The sequence below is a fragment of the Macrobrachium rosenbergii genome, chromosome 14, assembly GCF_040412425.1.
Source record: "Macrobrachium rosenbergii isolate ZJJX-2024 chromosome 14, ASM4041242v1, whole genome shotgun sequence".
In the NCBI taxonomy this organism is placed as follows: Eukaryota; Metazoa; Arthropoda; class Malacostraca; order Decapoda; family Palaemonidae; genus Macrobrachium; species Macrobrachium rosenbergii.
The window spans coordinates 554,327-576,117 of NC_089754.1; the positions used below are offsets into that span (position 1 = coordinate 554,327).

The 21,791-nt window shown below is 38.2% G+C and overlaps 3 protein-coding genes across 3 annotated transcripts in view; 2 read left to right on the forward strand and 1 right to left on the reverse strand.

The window, feature by feature from the left end:
* The first annotated feature begins 33 nt into the window (after positions 1–33).
* LOC136845648 (zinc finger MYM-type protein 1-like) lies at positions 34–2,006 on the forward strand. The gene is made up of 3 exons (XM_067115798.1): positions 34–189; positions 568–1,196; positions 1,343–2,006. Exons 1-3 carry the CDS (start codon positions 34–36, stop codon positions 2,004–2,006), a joined length of 1,449 nt encoding a protein of 482 aa, XP_066971899.1.
* A 369-nt stretch (positions 2,007–2,375) lies between these two features.
* On the forward strand, positions 2,376–2,837 carry LOC136845649 (uncharacterized). The gene has a single exon (XM_067115799.1). The coding sequence runs from the start codon at positions 2,376–2,378 to the stop codon at positions 2,835–2,837; it is 462 nt and encodes a 153-aa protein (XP_066971900.1).
* A 16,188-nt stretch (positions 2,838–19,025) lies between these two features.
* LOC136845684 (fibrinogen-like protein A) overlaps positions 19,026–21,791 on the reverse strand; it is a 66,241-nt gene continuing 63,475 nt past the window's right edge. Inside the window, exon 8 of the mRNA XM_067115830.1 lies at positions 19,026–19,845. Within this exon, the coding sequence (XP_066971931.1) occupies positions 19,613–19,845 (233 nt within the window). The 3' untranslated portion in view covers positions 19,026–19,612. The remainder of the gene's footprint in view (positions 19,846–21,791) is intronic.

Here is a 21,791-nt window from a genome sequence, read left to right on the forward strand (position 1 = left end):
GCAACTGACAGTCCCGACATTCTGACAGTACAGATGAACTTTGACACTACTTCAGCCCCTGTTCATGATTCAGATAAAGCCACTACTTCAGCCGCTGTTCAGGATTCAGATAAAGCCACTACTCCAGCCCCCACTAAAGCCACTCCAGCCCCTGTTCAGGATTCAGATAAAGCCACTACTTCAGCCCCTGTTCAGGATTCAGATAAAGCCACTACTCCAGCCCCTGTTCAGGATTCAGATAAAGCCACTACTCCAGCCCCTGTTCAGGATTCAGATAAAGCCACTACTTCAGCCGCTGTTCAGGATTCAGATAAAGCCACTACTCCAGCCCCCAGCCCCTGTTCAGGATTCAGATAAAGCCCCTGTTCAGGATTCAGATAAAGCCACTACTCCAGCCCCTGTTCAGGATTCAGATAAAGCCACTACTCCAGGCCCTGTTCAGGATTCAGATAAAGCCACTACTCCAGCCCCTGTTCATGATTCAGATAAAGCCACTACTCCAGCCCCTGTTCAGGATTCAAATAATATTCTTGTTGATAAACCAGAGGTTTATCAACTGAAAAACAGGGAGGATCACACACACAGATTAATCTAGTAACTGATATATCTGCTTCCCCATATGATCAACCCAGTCAACCAAAGCTGCCAAACTACCCAAGTAATCCAAACAACCGAAAATTTCGAAGTATCTATTTAGATAAGTTTCCTTGGTTAGAGTACTCAGTTGTGCAAGATGCTTGTTACTGCTTTCCTAAGTTTCCTTGCAGGCATTTTGCTGGAAATTCTGTTCGAAAAGGTGAAGGACTAGGTAGGAGACCATGTATTGATATTGGATCAAAGAAATGGAAAGATATTAGCACCCTGCTTAAGCAACACCAGGCTAGTGAGGGACACATTAACTGTATGGTAGCTTGGTCTAATTTCAAAGGTATTCAGTCAGGTTCCACCCAATCTGTAGCATCATCTTTATCTTCTGTCAGGCAACAGGAGATTGAGGAAAACAAGGAACATGTAAAGCTTCTTTTGAAAGTTGCTGCTTTACTGGGAAGGCAAGGATTGTCTCTTCGTGGTCACAAGGAGGGTGATAATGCATTAAATTCAGGAAATTTTATAGAAACTCTGGAGCTCATTGCAGAATCTAATCCTTCTCTAAGGAAAAAGTTAGATAGACGATATGGCCATTACACTAATCCTCAGTATCAAAATGACTTAATATCATTTATTGGAACTCATATCAAACACACAATATGCACGGAAGCACAATCAGCTCAATTTTTTCTGTTATGGTTGATGAGACACAAGACTTGTCAAAAAAAAAAAAACAGTTGGCTATTCTTGTTAGGTACTTTAGTGAAGGAGTTGTGAAGGAACGTGTCATTGGTACATATCACATGGAAAAGGTTGATGCAGCCAATTTAGCTGATTTTATATATAAGGAGATAGAACAATCTGGTTTAATTTGGTCAAACTGTGTGGCACAGTGCTATGATGGGGCAAGTGTCATGAGTGGATGCTTTAGTGGCGTTCAGGCACGACTACGAGATAAAATTCACCAAACAGTGTACATACATTGCCATGCCCACAGGCTTAATTTAGTACTGGGTGACTGTGTAAAGAATATCAGTGGTCTCTCTTCATTCTTTTCAGTTATTAACACACTGCACACATTTATAACTAACAGTAATACAAGGCACCAACTTTTCATAGAGGCACAGAAAGCAGAAGACCTGCAAGTTTTGACATCAGAAAGACTTGCTATAACAAGATGGTCAGTTGCAAAGGTTAAGCTTCGTTATGGACGTTTGTTAGCAGTGCTTCACAAAGTTGAAGAGAGCTCTGATTCAGAAGCTGCAGCCGAAGCTAGTGGACTCTACAGACAGTTGCTGTCTTTCAAGTTTGTAGTAAATCTTCATGTTGCAGAACAAGTCTTGAAAGTTACCAACAGCTTGTCAGACCAGCTACAAGCTTGTAGCTGGTCTGACAAGCTGTTAGTAACTTTCAGCTAAGAAATAATCAAAGGAATTATTTCTATCTGAAGCTTGCTCTCTCATACAGTCAACTATTAAAGAACTACAGGTCTTGAGAACAGATGAAGGTTTCTCTGATATCTTTGACAAGGCTAAGATTCTTTCTGCTGCATGTGAGATCGATACAAACTTGAAAGACTCCAGTCAAGTAGGCAGACCCAAGAGGATCCAAAAGATCTCATCCAAGTTAAAATACTTTTTAACTGATTCAACTGTAGGATTGAGTGAGGACAATACAAGTCTTGCTCCGGATGTATTATTCAAAAGAATCTATTTTGACATATTTTAGATAGATTTCTCTCTGAGATGTATAATAGATTCACTCATAATATGCCACTGATAGCAGCGATGAATGCACTTGACTGTAATTCTAACGACTTTTTAAATGATAAGAAACTGTCTACCATAGTAGAGTTTTATAAGGATATACACATAGATGAAACCCTTCTAAATATCCAAATTTCTGTAGCAAAGAGTCACTTTCTAACTAAGAATGAAAAGCCTAAGAATTTGTTTGAATTGTATGATGAACTTAAACCATTAGAATGTGCCTACTCAGAAATTCTTAAAATTGTTAAAATTCTCATCACCCTTCCAGTAACTACTGCCAGCAATGAACGACTGTGTTCAGTGCTTAGTTTAGTTAAAACGTATCTACGAACTACCATGAAAAATGAGCACTTGAATGACTTGCTTCTCATGGCCTCAGAAAAGGAGCTTTTTAAAAATCTTAACTATGACATACTGGTTAATAATTTTGCAAAAATTAAGATCAAGGCGGTATCCACTAATGCAGTAGATAATATCTGAAATGCATGAAGCATATGTTTCTTTGAAAATTTCCTTAGGGGAACCTTGTTAAAATTATGCACCATTTTATCTCCACACATTTTCCCCAAGCTTAAGATCTTCCTGTTCACATCAACTTTTCTTGTTTTCCTGAATGACCCTTGTGTAGGTAGTGAGCTATATATAATGTAACATGTTAAATTGCAGATATTCTAGGACCAATACTGTGGTTTATAACCTGATTTGTTTAGAAATTTCCACTACCTTTTCATCTTCATCTACTATCTCAAAATTTGATGTAGGTACAGAATTTTTTAAGGAATAAAAATTCTCAAAATTTCCTTAAGTGGCTTCAAATTGCTCCTATTTTGTTGATATTTCTAAAAATTTTCTCGGGGGGCCTTGCAGCTGCCCCCGGACCCCACAGCAGTTTAGGCTCGCTTCGCTCGCCAACCTCCCCTTTCAGGAGAGGAGGGGCCTCAAATAAACCTTTGCCCCCAAAAGGAAAAATAAAATGACACCCTGCTCAAGCTGATACTTTGCAGAAAACTGCTTTATGATTTGCCATTTCATATTTATCTTATTTTTAAATTGAATATGTATCCGTATATTCAATTCCAATAACGAAATTTCTCTAGCTCTAAATGTAAAGATAGGGAAGAATTCCTCGTCCTTCTGCCTGGATTTCGGCTTGCCATGGTACAAAACCAATTACAATCAGTTTTATAGTTCGCTTGAAACGCCTCTTGCCAGGTTACTCAGCCTAGGTATTCATTTTGACATTTCAGGATTACGAACAAAATTACTGATACAAAATGAATATAATATAACAAAATTACCTTCACTTCACAGAAGCTGTTCTTTGCCAAGACTCTGACCTCTTTATGGTCAGTTATGATGTCAAGTCTTTGTTTCCCAAAAGTACCTGTGAATGAGACTATTGAAATTATTGTAAACAAACTCTTTCCTTAAACTGACTCATCTCTTAACCATTTTAATAGGTCTGATTAAAAAGAAAAACATTGCAACTAGCAGTGCAGGACACTGATTTCTTTTTAATAACAAATATTGCATTAAAATGGATGGTATGGCTATGGCTATGGGTTCTCCATTAAGGCCCATATTTTCAAGCAATTTTATGTGCTGCCTGGAAGAGTACATTTTGGATACCTGTCCCTTGAGTTACTATCCACTGTGTTACTAAAGGTATGGTGAAGATACCTTTGCCTTTTATAAATCCGAATATGACGACGGGAGGTTTCTTGATGTTATTTAACAATAGGGCACACCCGATGGCCGGTAATAAGTCACAGGGAAAAAATTCACAGGAAAAAAGTCACAATTTTGGCAAAGAAAAAAGTCACAGGAAAAAAAGTCTCATTAATTTACAGTCTTTTGTTTATGTTTTGCCTGTAATCCCGAACGGCCTTGTACTAAACACGCCGCAAAGCTAGACACATACCGTGTTAAAACCACTGGGGGTCGGTATCTAGGAAAAATTAATGTGACTTTTTTCCTGCGACTTTTTGCTCTGACTTTTGTACCTGTGACCTTTTTACCAGGATTCGCAGACCCGAATATAAAATTTACCATGGAGCGCCAAAGTGATATTAAACTACTTGTTTTGGTTTCACAAGAATGTGATCGTTTTAACACGTCGCTTTACAGGAAGAAAACTTTCACAGGAATAGGTTCAAATTTTCGTAGTCACTGTTTTTATGGTTTTAAATTGATCGAGGATTCTCATTAACATCTAACTGGCAGGTTTCCCTCGAAGGAACTTTTTTTTTTTACATAAATATTTCACAAGTAATTATTTTCCCACCACCCTTTTTCACAAGTAGATTTTTACACTTTTCAATAAGGGTTTTGTTCCAACAATGTCCTTACTGTTCCTAAGCACCCGTTTGACGCGAATGTACCCTTTAATCCATGGTGTAATTCACTATGATGAGCTAAGAAAACTTACACTTAATTACATACCTGCAGTTAAACTTAATTTCATCCCACCAAGTCTCCTCACTCTGTGTAGCCTGTTTAGATTCAAGGATAAACTTGACCCTCTGATGACCTCATAAGTTGTGTACAAGTTCAGTTGCCCTAGATGTGACCTGGGGGCCTACTTGGGATCCACACTGAGGTTTAGTCTGAAGGTCAGAACTGATTGCCACAAAGGTATTAGTTATCAAATCCTGATTTTTCCAGCATTAGAGAACACTCAAAGAAATGTAAGCATAGCATCTAGGACAAAGATTGTGAAATGTTCGGACGGGCACCGAATGGTAAACTACAGACAATTCTGAAATCTTTGTTTATTAAGCAACTTGGTCCTCTTGGTCCTCGGTTGGAAACGGTTATACTTGGTCATTATTTTCTCTCACAATTTGTATTTTAACGTTTTTATCATTTTGCACCTTTTGTCTTTTAGTTGAAAATGAAACCTTGTTTTGAAATGTCGTAAATAAAAATAAAAGTTTGGCTCATTTTTACTTGTTTACTCTTCTTCACACGTTAACTACCAATTGGCTGCTTTTCCAAGCCAACCTTTTTAAGTCTTCTTCTTTTTTTGTAAATACCTTGTTGTTCAAGATATTTTAAGTCAAGATGGATAACTGTCTAATTTCTATAGTTTTTTGTTCTTTTAAATTTCTTAACTGGGGTTTGATAATACCCTTCAGTCATCAAACATACCAAATTGCAGCCCTGAGCCTCGGTAATTTTTTTATTTTATTCCCTAGCCACGATCGTTCTGGTAACGCTATAGGACAGGCCACCACCACAGTTGCGCCGAAGAAACGGCTATTTTTCTGTTTACTCTTCTCCACATAAACCCTGCTTTTGTTTGTACAGTTCCTAAAATTATATTTTTTACTCTAGATTTTCCTACTTATTGGACTACTCATATAGTAAAAAGTTTTTCAACATAACATGAGTTTGGAGCCATTGAGGTCCATTTAATGCCTATCATTTCACTCACTGCAGTTTCATTATTTGACTACAAAGACTGTCTCTGGATCCACCCAGAGGCTTCTACAGGTACACAGACTCATTGTGGAATGAGTTACTGTACAGGCAATAAAATCTCAAACCCAAAGTTTTTTAATACAAGAAATCACTCAAAAATGTGTAAGACCTCTATTGAAAACAAAGATTTTTTCAGCTTTATCGTGAGCCTCCAACAACCATGAATTGGCAATTCTGGAATCAAAATGAAACGACTCGTGTCCTTGTTATATCATCAAGCCTCTGCTGGAGAATTGTGCCTTTCCTAATCTTCATTTCATTTTTTTTTTTCTGTCCTTACATTTTCATTGAATAGGTTGGTTCAGTTTTTGCTTACCTTCTTTGTGTTTAAATTTTTAAATACACTTAGTAATTATATGATTTTTTCTTAATTTTTTTACTTTGATTTTGCATTTATTTTGTTTTTGCATTAAACTGTCATTTTTAATGGTTTATATTTGTATTGATGGTGGTTTTTTTACATTAAAGTTCATAATTTATATGAGCTGTTTATATTATTTCTTTTTTGCACAGCCCTTGAAAATGTAATGAGGACATCACGAAAAGTCGGAATAAATTATTTTTTTTAACCAAGTGTTTGTATCCTCTTTACTGATGTGTATTTTTATCTTTCCTAGCCCTGTTTGACTGCCTGAAATACTTCTTTTCAGATAAAAGCCCATGGAGATGGAAGCCTGCCAAAAACTGCCAGAGAAGCTAAGTCCTCCCTAGCAACTGGCGAACATGGGGTGCCAGAGGTCACAGAAAATTGAGGTCATGACCCATGTGAGTTGGCCACCATCTTGAATCCCGCGGGCAGACGCTAGCGCTCCTAACACCCTCTGAAAGGAGCAGGAAAATAAGCAGTCAGCAGCCCCAGCCTCAGAAACCCTATAGTGGGCAGACCCAACACACATACCCCTTGCTCGCTCCTTATTGAGCTGACCGCCCCAGTTACTTACCTGTGCATTGCCATTAAACTCATCCCTCCATTTCTGGTGAATTTTTGAAGAGGCCCTCCATTGCTCTGTTTTAAGGTAACGTCCCTGATTTGAGGTTATTTCAACAGTCGAATATCTTTAATCATTTACTGAAATTCATTTTCTTTTCTGAAGTGTGAATTTTCACAAAGTCCTGACTTAGTTAGTCCAGTGTGAATTTCAACGTAAGCATTTTGCACCAAAATCGAGTTATCTTGGCACCCTACGTGCAACCCTTGATTCGCCCAACATCGTTACAACTTTCCTTACGTAACCGCTAGCATTCTCTAATTGCAGACGGTGTCACTAGCTGTGGAAACAACTGCTTGTCTTGTGCTTCTTGACGTGGCATTTCCACCGCAGTCAATTCTTCAGTGTCCCTTTCAAGAGGCTTACCCAATAGATTCTTCAATATTTGAACAATTGCTGTGATATTTAGCCATCTGGAAGAAGTTTGCTTTACCTGCCTGTCATTCCCCATTCTTGTGATTGACATGTTTAATTGTAAATATATTCCATTTAAAGTAAACTCAAGTGTTTATCTGCAATAGTTCCTTGTTGAAATATGGCCTTCAGTCCAACTGTTTTTCTATATAAGTTTCTACCTGACCGAGCAATTGCAGTCAGAGTCATGAGGTTCATGTAAGTCCCCTGTTCTCCAGCTAGACCCCATAATTGGATCTCTGAGCAGGGAATACAGTAAGTAGGTCAGATTGAAAAAAAAAAAAAAAAAAAAAAAAAAAAAATATATATATATATATATATATATATATATATATATATATATATATATATATATATATATATATATATATAGAAATAATCAAATACAATCACATGTGGAGCAGAAATAAATTTCTGACTCACATCAGGAATGAACTCAGGTCTTTCAGTTGAAAGACAAGACTGCTGCCAACCAAGCCACACAAGTCATAAAAGAATTTAGAACCCAAGTACCACAGTACCTAAGGCTTTACCTGAGCAGGCTAACTGTCTCGCATACCAGCAGGTTCCTCCATGCAAGAGCTGAAGAACTTCAGTTGTACCTTCACTTGGTGTGCTCGTAGTAAAATCGACAAAAATCGACAAGAGGTTTTAAAGCATGGAATAGTTCTCCAAAGGTAACTACCCCTCTAAAAACACTTCCCATTTCTTTAAAACCTCCATTTTAATAGTTTTATAGTATTTATTCTGTAGTCTTGTGGCAGGTCATTCCAAAGTCAGTCCTCAAACCATGAGAATGCGAATACAGGGGGTTTACTGAACAGGAGTCATTAAACCGAACAGGAGGCTCACTACCACACCCTTTGAAGAGTACTGTCAACTCATCCTCAAGAAACATATCGAATTGACGAAAACATAAGAACAAGTAAAAAATGCTCCGAAGTTTCTTCGGCACAATCGAGTTTTCTGTACAACTGCTGCAGTGTATAATCAAGGCCACGGAAAATAAATCTATCTTTCAGTGGTTCCGGTATAATGCTGTACGAGCCTCGGCCCCTGAACTTTAACCACGACCCTGTGGTGGCCTACCCTATATCGTTGCCGAAAGCATGATTATTGCTAACTTTAACCTTAAATGAAATAAAAACTACAGAGGCTAGAGGGCTGCAATTTGGAATGATTGATGATTGGAGGGTGGATGATCAAAATACCAATTTACAGCCCTCTAGCCTAGTAGTTTTTAAGATCTGAGAGGGGGGGGGACGGAAAAAGTGCGGACGGACAGACAAAGCCGGCACAATAGTTTTCTTTTGCAGAAAACTAAAAAGCAACTTTTCAGGAACTCAGAGTGAAGAAAAGCAGTATTAATGTAATTCCAAACGACTGGATTAAGGTTGTATTTGATTTTTGTTACAATAAATTACGATTAGAATGTACAAAAATAAGTAGAAAACACCAAAATAAACTAAACACATTAATTCAAGAAAATAATTGGGCAACAAAAGCTAATAATAATTTCATTTGTAATATATCTTATAACCTTTAGACAGCACCACCTCAGTAGCCTTGGGATATGGAATAAATTTCACCAAGGAAGCAAACACAGATTGGCTTAAAACTGGAAATATATTTTTGTAAGCTTAAAAAGTGTGGTAACATTACATGAGAGGAAATCAGTATACGTAAGAGTATAGCGCATGGGATCGCCAGCTTCGATTCACCTGCGAACATTCCTGTAAGGTTCTTAAAAGCATAAAAAAACCTGAAAAAAGATAAAGATTTGCATATTGCTAGAGCTGAAAAATCCAACACTTTGGTCACCATGAAGAAGGTCGACTATGATAATAAAATGTCAGAATTGACTCTCAGATCAACAAACCTGCACAAGAATAAGCGCAATCCTATAGATAATGCTAATGCTCATTTCAACAAAAACATTAGGAGTATTCTCAAAAACCACAAAGAATCAATACAAAAGTTCATTACTGTAAAGCCAACTCTTCCTTATTTATATGGAGTTATCAAAACTCAGTAGGAAAATAATCCTGCTAGACCCATTATAAGTTCTTTAGGCTCTTGTACCTATAAACTGTCGAGGTGGCTTGTTACCGAGTGGATTGTATAGGTAGGTTAAGAAGGTTTAATTTTGATTATGATTGAAAGTTAATCAGTTCTGAAGCACCTACCAAGGATACTTCCTAAAGGTATCCTGCGGGTTAGGGACATTGATGATATATTTTGTGCTTGGCCTGTTGACAGAGATGAAGAGAGCTCCTAACAGCATTCAATGCCCTGGTACCTTCTATCAAATTTACTTTATGAGCAGAAGTAGATAACAAGATGGCGTTTTTAGACGTTTTAATTTTGAGGAATGATAGAAATTTTGAATTTTCTGTCTACAGGAACTCTGCGAATGTAGATTCCTACATACACTTTTATTCAAACCATCATCCAAGAACGAAGGTAATGGTATTTTCGTCTATGTTTTTAAGGGCTCTGCACGTCTGTTGCCCTGACTTTCTCGAGGCTGAGCTTCGGATGGTCCGAGACATTGAGACAAGTCTTAGACATCCCTGTGATTTTATTGACAGAGCCAGCTGTCTGTACAGCAAGAAAAACTTTTTATGAAGTTGGTCATAAGAGTGATTTTAATGTGAAAAACATTCTTGTTTTACCATACTGTAAACAGTTCGTGGCCATCCCTGGGCTGTTGAGATCATTTAATGTTAATGTCATTTCTAAGAACTATTTACTTGAGAAAAAGTTAATCAGGAAATCCCCTCTACAGAAGAATGGTTGCATATTTGAGATCCCTTGCAATCAGTGTAATGAAAAGTACGTGCGACAATGTGGCAGGGATCTAGAAACAAGATTACAACAACATAAGTATAATGTCAGCACAGAAAATACGGCAAGCAGTTTATTTCAACTTATGAATGAATGCAACCACACCATCAATTGGAAAAAAGCTAAAGAGATCGCGCTCTGTAAAGACCTCACGAAAAGAAACATTGTTGAATCGTGTATAATAAAGAAAAATCGTGTAAACTTGATCAACAGCAGCCTCGGGATCTACAAACTGGATGAACTGCTTGTAAATAAAATTTTTAGACAGTTTTTCAACAGTAGTAAGAGTTTTTACGTTAATGTATTGCTGCTACAGAGGGGTCTTTGTAAAAAATAATAATTTTTTGCATCACTTGATCCTGAGGAGGTGTGAGAAATACACGAAAGCGCTTGGTTAGCTCCTTGTCTCATTCCTTACTCCAGCTCAACGACAATATACTGTAGAATACCGCAAGTTTTAGCGGTAGATCGTCAATATATATATATATATATATATATATATATATATATATATATATATATATATATATATATATATATATATATATATGAGCCTCGATGGCTCAGTCGGTTACAGCAGCAGCTTCGGACTTCGTAGAGGTCTGTGGCGGCGGGTTCAAACCCGCAGCCGACTGATCAGAGAGGCAGACACTTTGCTATCCGTGTAGACATCCCGGGATTATATATGTAATCAACGGATAGGTTTGCTAAAAAAAAGCAAATGGATGTTACAGACTAAATACACACACAAAACAAAGCCACTACAACACCTTCTAAAAACATAACAAACATCTCACACGTCTCGAACTCTCGCCATACCCGCGCAATAACTTCTCGCTGCTGGGAAGAAAGGGTGTTGGGTCGGGTATGATACATGAAACATACGTACCGGGGTCTAAGCGATGTCCAGCAGGGCAGCCGATCGAGACCACAGGTCTACCCCAAAGCCAAATCAAAAAGTCCTTCAAAAGAAGGCATCGTGCTTACCCCATACAAAAATGGGAATAAAAGCACGTTAAAAGAAGAAGAAGAAATATATATATATATATATATATATATATATATATATATATATATATATATATATATATATATATATATATATATATACGATGATGATGAAGGCGGAAGCCCAATATAATGGAGACCAAGGGCAGATGGAGAGGCACACTGACAATCTACAGTTTTTATTGTGGCCGACGGCGTTTCGCAATAATCCATTGCATTTTCAAGGCTGCAATGACACAATTTTGTTTAATAAAAAGGGACGTCACTATATAAAATTATAAAGATAAAAAAATAAAATAAAAAATAAAAAAATACATACATTTCTTAAATCTTAAAACAAACCCACCCAGTACATGGCTAAAAAGTGACTAAACAGAAAAGGGTAAAACTACTCGAAAACAAAGAGAACAGCAGAGAAATCACAAAATAAACAAGGGTGTTGAGGACGTCTGGGCATTTAACGAGGGAACGAGTGCTTTCATGAAAATTGACTCTAAAGTCGTAAGCTCGTCCTCGTGTTGGGCTGAGGCTATTATTTCGAAGTTTTTCATATCAATCTGCGTTTTGCAGATTGCAGAGTGATTTCTTATGTTTGATAATTCAGGCCTGGACAATCTGCATCCCGTCCTATAACTGACGCCCTGATGACTACAGACACGGACTTTCAGTAGCCGTCTCGTACATCCAACGTAGGTTCCCAGCTCGCACTTGGGACAAGTATATTTGTAAATGATGTTGGATGCTAGAGACGGGCACAGTCTATCCTTAGATCTGAAAAGAGACCCGAGCGTTAAAGGGTTTTTCGGAATAAGTTTCACATTTACGAACGGGAATTCTTTGCTAATGATCTCTATAACTTTTTTGCGAAACTCATCGTTGAACAGGAAGGGAAATTTAGCGTAGATATCAAGTTTGGGAACATCATAAATGACACGTGGCTCACTAAAATTCATATCTAACAACTTTCTCAAAATTCTGTAAAAGTGTTTTAGACACTGGTAGCAGAGTCAAGCCGGGGGAAGAGAGGGGATCCGGACTAGGATCTTTTGAAGGAAGATCTATGGTGTGTCCTGGCACTGGCACTAAGGCAGGATCAGGCACAGGGATTGAATTTGGAGTTGGCTCCTCGTTCGGGACAGAGGGAGCCTGGCACTGCAAAGGGCACGCAAGTGGCACTGGCAGAGAAGGTGAATTAAGTTTGGGATCTCCAGAAGGGAGATCTGTGGTGTGCTTTGGAGCTAACACTATGGCAGGCCCTGGCACAGGAATCAAATTGGGAATTGGCTCGGCATTCGGGACGAATGAAGCCTGGCACTGCTCAGGACAAGGGAGTGGCACTGCTAGGGGGTTCAAGGCAAAACTGGGAACTCCAGAAGCGAGATCTGTGATGTGCTCTGGCACTGGCATTAGGGCAGGGCCTGGGACAGGAATTATATTTGTTATGGGCTCAACATTTGAGACAGTCAGAGCCTGGCACTGCTCAGGGCATGCAAGTGGCACTGGCAGTGGGTTTAAGGCAGGTCTGTGAGGATTAGTTGTGCCTGATAAATTCTTCAAGGGGTTAGGACCCCTGGATTTCTTAACTTAGGTGGAGACTGGAAATCCTGTCCCAGAAGGAGATCATAGCCTCCAGGAATGTAGTTTACTACTGCAAGTGTGGAGATTTTGGTTCTGAGAGGCCTGGTGATCCTCAACTAAACTGTAGGGAGTATCATTTTAATATGATTGATACTTTCAATGGTGACGAGCTTACATCGGTCAATGGTGGCCCCATAGGGCACCTTGTCTTCCTGTATCAGGGAGATTTGCTCGCCAGTGTCGTCAAAGGAATTGACCTGGCATGCGGGGTAGCAACCTCGAGGAGGTGCCACATACATAGGACTCTTTGCTGGAGGGCCCAGTGATGAATTATTAGTAACTGCCAGGGAAATGACAGGTGTTGCGTGATTTGGGTTTATTCTGAAGAACTTAGGTTTGGTCATAGAATGTAGTTTTGTTCGAATAGAATGAGTTTGGTTGGTTCTGAAGAACTCAGGTTTGTTCGTATAACATAGTTTGTTTGAATAGAACGAGTTTGGTTTGTTCTGAAGAACTCAGGTTTGTTCGAATAGAACGAGTGTGGGTTTGTTCCGAAGAACTCGGGTTTGTTCGTAGAACATAGGTTTGTTCGGGACGAGATTGGGTTTGTTCCGAAGAACTCAGGTTGTTTGAGAGAATGTTTGGCCACTTTGCAGTACATGGCTCATTCCTGGGAATCGAGCGTGAAGTTAAGGTTTGTTCGAGAGAACATTCTGGGTGTTCCGGAGAATGTAGGTTTGTGGCACGCTGGGTGTGGTTTTTCCTTTTTAAAGGATTGGTGGGAGCCCCTGATATGGGTTAGGTTTGAGAACCTTGATTGTGTGATGGAACATGGAATTAGTAAAATGGGTAATGTAAACCTTGGGAAAGGGATTGTTTTTGGTAAGAGACACCTGGGGACTGGCACAGATGGTTGGAGGTTTACACAAAAGTTATAAAATTGTCTTGCTTTAGACAAATAAGAAGCAGTAGCTTCTGAGGATATACAAATAGATGCGTGTATGAATGATTGTATTTGTCAGAATGTGACAAGTACAATTCTTACATCTACCATGGATGAGGCATTGATTTGCCGAGATCACATGCACAAAGAATTTTAATCTACTCTAGTTTGACCTGATGGGCATGTGATCATAAAGGGATGCAAATTTACGCTACGTTACAGAGTCTCGTGGGATTGTTTTGATGGGGTTCGGCATGTGAGCAAAACACATGACTGGCTGAGTGAAGTCTCGCACGGAAGGCTATGAAATAGAGGCGAACAATTTTGGGAACGTTTTCTCCCGTCTCCCAGCTGCTCAAGATTTATGAGTGAAGAATTCTCTTGCTCACAGATATTTCCAAATGATTAGAGGAATGTCTCTTATATGTGCAATTTGCTTGTGCGGCCAAAATGAGATGAATTTTGTAAGTGTTAAAATTTCACAAGACGGTCTTAGAAAAGTTTCGGAGTTTTAATCTGAAGTCTCTTGATAGCTCGGTGGGTAGAACGTCGACTAGAGTCGCTGGATAAGTATCTGTGTCGTGGGTTCGAGACTGCAGTACCAGTCCATTTATTACTTATAAACTCTCCTTTGATGGTAATTCCCCATTGCGGATATTCCCAAGGTAGCGTGAATTTGATATTAAGCGACATTTATAGCTTCATTATTATATATAAATCACGGTGTGATAAATAAAATTTCATAAAAAAAGCTGCGTGTTCCAAATGTACCAAAGATCTATCATGGTGGAGGTGGGTTAATGCTGAAATTAAGTACAATTTCCTCGCTCTTGACAGGTAAATAAAGTACACCAAACTCGGCATTAACTTATACCTCTCTTGATAGCTCAGTGGGTAGAATGTCAACTGGAGTTGCTGGATAAGTATCTGTGTCGTGGGTTCGAGACTTGGCAGTACCAGTCCAATTATCACTTATAAATTCCCCTTTGGTGATAATTCCCCATTGGGGATATTCTTGAGGTAGCGTGAATTTGATATTAAGCGACATTTGTAGCTTCATGATTATATATATATATATATATATATATATATATATATATATATATATATATATATATATATATATATATATATATATATATATATATATATATATATATATATATATATATATATATATATATATATATATATATATATATATATATATATATATATATATATATATATATATATATATATATATATATATATATATATATATATATATATATATATATATATATATATGTGTGTGTGTGTGTGTGTGTGTGTGTGTGTTTGTGTGTGTGTGTGTGTGCGTGCGTGTGTATAACCTGACATACCTTTGGGAGTGTAGCACGTTATTTAAAGTTTGTTAGTATCCATTATTTTTTTTTACATATGATGTGCTATAGAATTTTTGTTTCTTTGATTGCTGAGTTTGGGGTCTTTGGACATCCTCATCATTTAAATTAGGTTTAAGTATTGCATATCTGTGAAATAGAATGAGGGTACATCGTCGCCCTCGAGCGAGGCAGTTTAAAGAAATTCAGATCTAGTGACTAACCAGTTTCTGAAGCACGCCCTTACCACATTCATGTTTATGGACAGTCTTCCGTAAGGGTGTCTCAAGACCCGCACGTTTTATCCACAAGCAGTTGTACATACTGTAGCTATGTGTTTTCTAAATGACTGAAATAAAATGGAAAGCGGTACATATGCGTTTCATTTTCATCAACCGACTAAGGTCGAGAGGTGTCAGGTTTGGGTCTGAAGTGCATCGCCGACCTAAAGGTCAGAATTGAAAATGGGTAACGGGTATGAATGACTCAATGAATGTACCTTTGGACGAGGGTGTCGGTGGTGAATATGATCAGGCATATTATAGCTCAGGAAGAACAAGTGTACTTATTGGAAGCAGGAGTGGTTCTGCTTAATACAATGATGTAGGCTTTGGAACCCAGGAACCAGGTAGATGAGGAAGTTGACATGTGTCAAACCCGGTCCCCGTCTTAGTGATAAACCTCCCCAGCTGCCTGGGACTGGATCGTGATTTTGAAGATGATTACACGAAAGCAGAGTATGTTGTTACCTGTGAAAGTTTTCCCAGGAGAGGTGGAAGAGGCGAAGCCTTGTAAATTACGCACCCTTTCAGCGCATAGGAAAGTGAATGAATATAAGTATAAACAGCAGATTGGCTTCCAGTCTACTATTTATACTCAACGAAAACCCAAAGGGGAGAAGTGGCCCGAGATTTGCGTCCACAGTTTTGCTCAAAAAATAAAATATACTGATTTTGACTCTTTGAAAAAAGGTTGTATCACTTACTATTTACGATGGCGTGAAAGATTAAGCAAACTTCAGCTAGGGAAAAAGACAGAGTACAGAGATAAGGAATAGTGTGGAATTAAACACACCGAATAACAAAAAAGATGCCCAGAATTTCCTATAGTTGAATCTCCATACAGAAGAAAATAATGAACAAACTCGAATGAATGGACAAAAACAGTTTGCATCAGTGAACCCTTAAGCCAGGTGACGTAAATTCCTGATTATGGAAAGGCATGGTATGTGCGTACCAGGATGTCTGTCCCTTGTCAAGGTTTGAAGACACTGATTTTGCAGCACCATTAAACTGCTCGTTCCATCGACGGATGTTTACACTTCCTTTTTTTCTTTTTACTATAGGAAAGTTTCGCAAGTACTCCTTGTTCCTGTTACCATTAAACGGGCACCTAAATTAATGGGGAATAATAAGAGGTACAAGCTATTCTTGAAATGACTAGACATAAGTAAATATTGTGGTAGAAAGAATGCAAATTGAACAACAGCGAGTCATTTATTATGATATATATATATATATATATATATATTATATATATATATATATATATATATATATATATATATAGACAAGAGAGAGAGAGAGAGAGAGAAAGAGAGAGAGAGAGAGAGAGGGTGGGGGGCGTTAAATATCGCCCTGATTTGCATTTCATTTTTTCTCCCACGCAAAAGGAACCACGGTCCAGTCTATGAGACACGGCCTTACAGGGAAACCTGAGTGAAAAATCGACTATTGGGATGGCTGTAGTGTTTCTCATACATGTGACAAAAGGGCAAGTTATTGAAATGGCAGTATTGTTTCTCATACATGTGACAACAGGGTAAGTTATTGAAATGGCAGTGGTGTTTCTCATACATGTGACAGCAGGGTAAGTAATTGAAATAACAGTAGTGTTTCTCATACATGTGACAACAGGGTAAGTTATTGAAATAACAGTAGTGTTTCTCATACATGTGACAACAGGGTAAGTAATTGAAATGGCAGTAGCGTTTCTCATACATGTGACAACAGGGTAAGTAATTGAAATGGTAGTAGCATTTTTCATATATGTGACAACAGGGTAAGTTATTGAAATAACAGTAGTGTTTCTCATACATGTGACAACAGGGTAAGTAATTGAAATGGTAGTAGTGTTTTTCATATATGTGACAACAGGGTAAGTTATTGAAATGGCAGTGGTGTTTCTCATACATGTGACAACAGGGTAAATAATGGAAATGGTAGTAGTGTTTTTCATATATGTGACAACAGGGTAAGTAATTGAAATGGCAGTAGCGTTTCTCATACATGTGACAACAGGGTAAGTAATTGAAATGGTAGTAGCATTTTTCATATATGTGACAACAGGGTAAGTTATTGAAATGGCAGTAGTGTTTCTCATACATGTGACAACAGGGTAAGTTATTGAAATGGCTGTAGTGTTTCTCATACATGTGACAACAGGGTAAGTAATTGAAATGGTAGTAGTGTTTTTCATATATGTGACAACAGAGTAAGTTATTGAAATGGCAATAGTGTTTCTCATACATGTGACAACAGGGTAAGTTATTGAAATGGCTGTAGTGTTTCTCATACATGTGACAACAGGGTAAGTAATTGAAATGGTAGTAGCATTTTTCATATATGTGACAACAGGGTAAGTTATTGAAATGGCAGTAGTGTTTCTCATAAATGTGACAACAGGGTAAGTAATTGAAATGGTAGTAGCATTTTTCATATATGTGACAACAGGGTAAGTTATTGAAATGACAGTAGTGTTTCTCATACATGTGACAACAGGGTAAGTTATTGAAATGGCAGTAGTGTTTCTCATACATGTGACAACAGGGTAAGTAATTGAAATGGTAGTAGCGTTTTTCATATATGTGACAACAGGGTAAGTTATTGAAATGGCAGTAGTGTTTCTCATACATGTGACAACAGGGTAAGTTATTGAAATGGCAGTAGTGTTTCTCATACATGTGACAACAGGGTAAGTTATTGAAATGGCAGTAGTGTTTCTCATACATGTGACAACAGGGTAAGTAATTGAAATGGCAGTAGTGTTTCTCATACATGTGACAACAGGGTAAGTAACTGAAATGGCAGTGGTGTTTCTCATACATGTGACAACAGGGTAAGTTATTGAAACGGCAGTAGTGTTTCTCACACATGTGACAACAGGGTAAGTTATTGAAATGGCAGTAGTGTTTCTCATACATGTGACAACAGGGTAAGTTATTGAAATGGCAGTAGTGTTTCTCATACATGTGACAACAGAGTAAGTTATTGAAATGGCAGTATTGTTTCTCATACATGTGACAACAGAGTAAGTTATTGAAATGGCAGTATTGTTTCTCATACATGTGACAACAGGGTAATTTACTGAAAAGTTGAAATTTGTTTTTTGAAAATGATGTTAGGCTTAATGGCAGGAACGACAATGCAATCAATTCTTCATTTCACGAGCAAACGTTTCAGTATATATTTGTCGATGTGGAAACTGGATGCCAAAAGTTAACTTAAGTATATCTTAGTTTAACCAGACCATCGAGCTGATTAACAGCTCTCCTAGAGAGGGCTGGCCCGAAGGATTAGATTTATTTTACGTGGCTAAGAACCAACTGGTTACCTAGCAACGGGACCTGTGGAATCCGAACCACATTAATTTCTATCACCAGAAATAAATTCCTCTAATTCTTTATTGGCCGGTCAGAGAGTCGAACGCTGGGCCAACAGTGTGCTAGCTGAGAGCTCTACCACCCTCCAATGAAGAACTATAACACCTTTATAAACTATAACAAGGTGTAATTTTGCCTGAGCTCTTGACAGCCACCGACTCTCATCGTTTTAAGGAAAAAAGGCTTCTCGTGTAACTGAAGCTATGGTAATTTAGTTAGCTTGGCTCCGTTTGCACTGAGAATCTTGGTATATAGTATTAGTGCAATAGTAAAATCGAATTGAAAATACTGTGAAAATTTGTGTAAACACAAGGATATGTTTCATTTTTTCTATTTGGAGCTTAGTTAAGTGCGGTTGGAATGTACAATAAAATCAACAAAACAGGCATCCAAGATTACTTTCATTACATCTTGAGATTTCTACAAAACTTAGAATGGTTTAAAACATCTTAAATTATTTTCAAAGATTACACCAACAGTAAAATGACCTAAAAAATCGTCCATATTCCTAAATTCTAGGATAAGTTAAGTATATCTTAGTTTAACCAGACCACTGAGCTGATTAGCAGCTCTCCTAGGGCTGGCCCGACCATATAAAAATCTTTGTAAAGAATATCAGGTGATTGCAATTTAAAACAAAAGTAGTCGACTGCATTTGCAGGTCAATAAATGAAAAGATTGTACATAACAGAATATTCCTGGGTAATCTGGCCTGGGTTCATTGTTTAAGGAGACTCTATCAACCCAAATCTGAAATAAGTTTCAAGTTTACTCCATATCAAAATAGTAAAGACAAAGATTGAGCTTTTAAAATCTTGGTATTAACAGTAAACGGTTACCAGTCTTTCTCGAGGGGGATTTTCAGGTATCAAAAAGAAAAAGAAAAACTATTCACTGTGCCATAACTGCATAGCATGAAAAGCAGCCTTCTTGTTATGCAAAGTTTTTTCTGTGTTAGCAAAGATTTCCTATTTTAAGTGACGATGGCATACTCTAGTGGCGCGACGAAGCTTCATGGAAATACTTTGTAACAACCGCCTGTCACCATCGACTCCGTGCGTCCAGTTACCCCAGTATGCCCAATAAACCATGTCTGAAGTATCGAATTCCTTGGCTGACAGGTCTCCTGTTGGTCTAGTGTTTCCGCATTTGTTGTACCACCATCCGCCCGTCCCAGAGTGCTCGTGAGCGCAGTGAAAGACTGAAAAGGTGAGAAAACGTGGCAGTTAAATGTTATCAAAATGTAGGTATAAAGTTGTACATGTGCATGCACGCATATATAGAAATATGCACGTGTGTGTGTGCACATGAGCAACTTTATGCCTACATTATGTGTGTTTGTACTGTATATTAAACTTACATCCTAAGCGGTTATAACTGATAAGAGCAGCTTCCTTGTTTTCAGGATTCAAGCATATACCTTTGGTTTAGATACAGTGATAGACCGTGCGCTTATTCATTTGACCATCAAGTTGATTTTGACCAGTACTGTCTTGGATAGAGAGGGGTTAGGCCATAGGTCATGCGCACTAATGTCTCTAGACAGTGTGTAGTCGCACTCTGACCGGCCCTGGCCTCTACCACTGAGGAGCGACCTATTAGGTTCTAAACTCATTCTTCCTATTTGTTGTGCACTGCCGGTGGCCGTTAAGAGTCACATGAAAAAAGTCACAGAAAAAAGTAACAATTTTGGCTAGGGAAAATTCACAGAAAAAAAAGAGTCGCATTAATTTATAGTGGCAATTAAAGCAATTAAAGTAATAAAACAGAAAATATTTTGGATCTTTCCTAGATAGTGACCCCTACAGGAGTCGTTATCTCCGACTAATATTTCTTGGGGGTCATTATCTTTATGATATTTACAGTCTTCGTTTGTGTTTTTATGGTAATCCCCAACGGATTTGTACTAAACACGCCTCAAAGGTGGATACATACCGGGTGAAAACCCTTGGGAGTCAATATCCAGGAAAGATTAATGTGACCCTTTACCTGTGACATTTTTGCCTGGATTTAGCACAGCCCGCTGATGAAGCCGATGCACTAAGTGGTGATAAAGCCAAGGTCAAGTTATATAAGGATTCAACTTTGGGTTTAATGTTTTAACTCTTGTGAAATAGAATTTCTTACTCAGTTTAGATGGTTCACAAGTGATGCTCATGCGCTAAGTGAGGTCAGAGTAAAGATTATGTCATACTTACAGATCAAGGGTGAGATAGTCACTGAACCACGGCTACAGCTTTTGAAATAATATACAATATAGAAACTTCATATTTGGCATCAGCACCACTCTGATGAACTTGTTGTCCAGAGAGAGAGGTCAAGGTCAAGGCCAAGGCCAGGTCATACTTGCTGATTAAATATTGAATAGGAGTTTAACTTCTGAGCTGTGGAGAATAGTTTATTTATGTGAGGCATGCATCGCTCACAGATTAATTCAAAGAGCAGAGAAGATAAGTTTTCATTTTAAAGTTAAAGATCAAAAAGGAATTAAAATATTGCTACAAGACTGGAGCTCTTCCAGACTTCTTTTTCGACATAACACACTAATTAAGTAAACTCAATGTGAAGGCTAGAGAGATATTTAGAGGTCAAAATTCTGAGTGTATTTCAAGAAGAAGTGGAGTAGAATTGGCACCCTGACAGGAAAATTCAGGGGAAATGTTGGTGCTATTGAAAGGAAGCTGGTGAATTTCTTTGAGCACAGGAGACTAGGTGGAAGGGAAAGAGAACCAGATAGATAGGGAAAGGGTTTAAGCTAGTGATAAGCTCTTTATAGTGGTGTTACTAGTAGGGGAAGATATTGTATTTTCAGCATACGTGCCTCAAATGGGTTAGCAGTAGCAAGAGAAGGAAATATTTAGGGATGAACTGGAAACAGCAGTTAGAATGGTGAAGGATCGAGAGAAGATAATCATAGGAGCAGATATGAATGGTAGGGCTGGCAAGAGTAGTAAACGATATGAGGAGGTTCATGGAGGCCATGGATCTGGAGTAAGGAAAGAAAATGGTGAATACCTGGTTTGTAAAGGCAGATCATTATTCAGTAATATGTGTGAGTGATGGGATACAGGGTGGGATAGATTGAACACCTTGTATGTAAGATTGCCATATGGTTAAGAGGGAAAACAGAAGCCTTTTCGTAAGGCA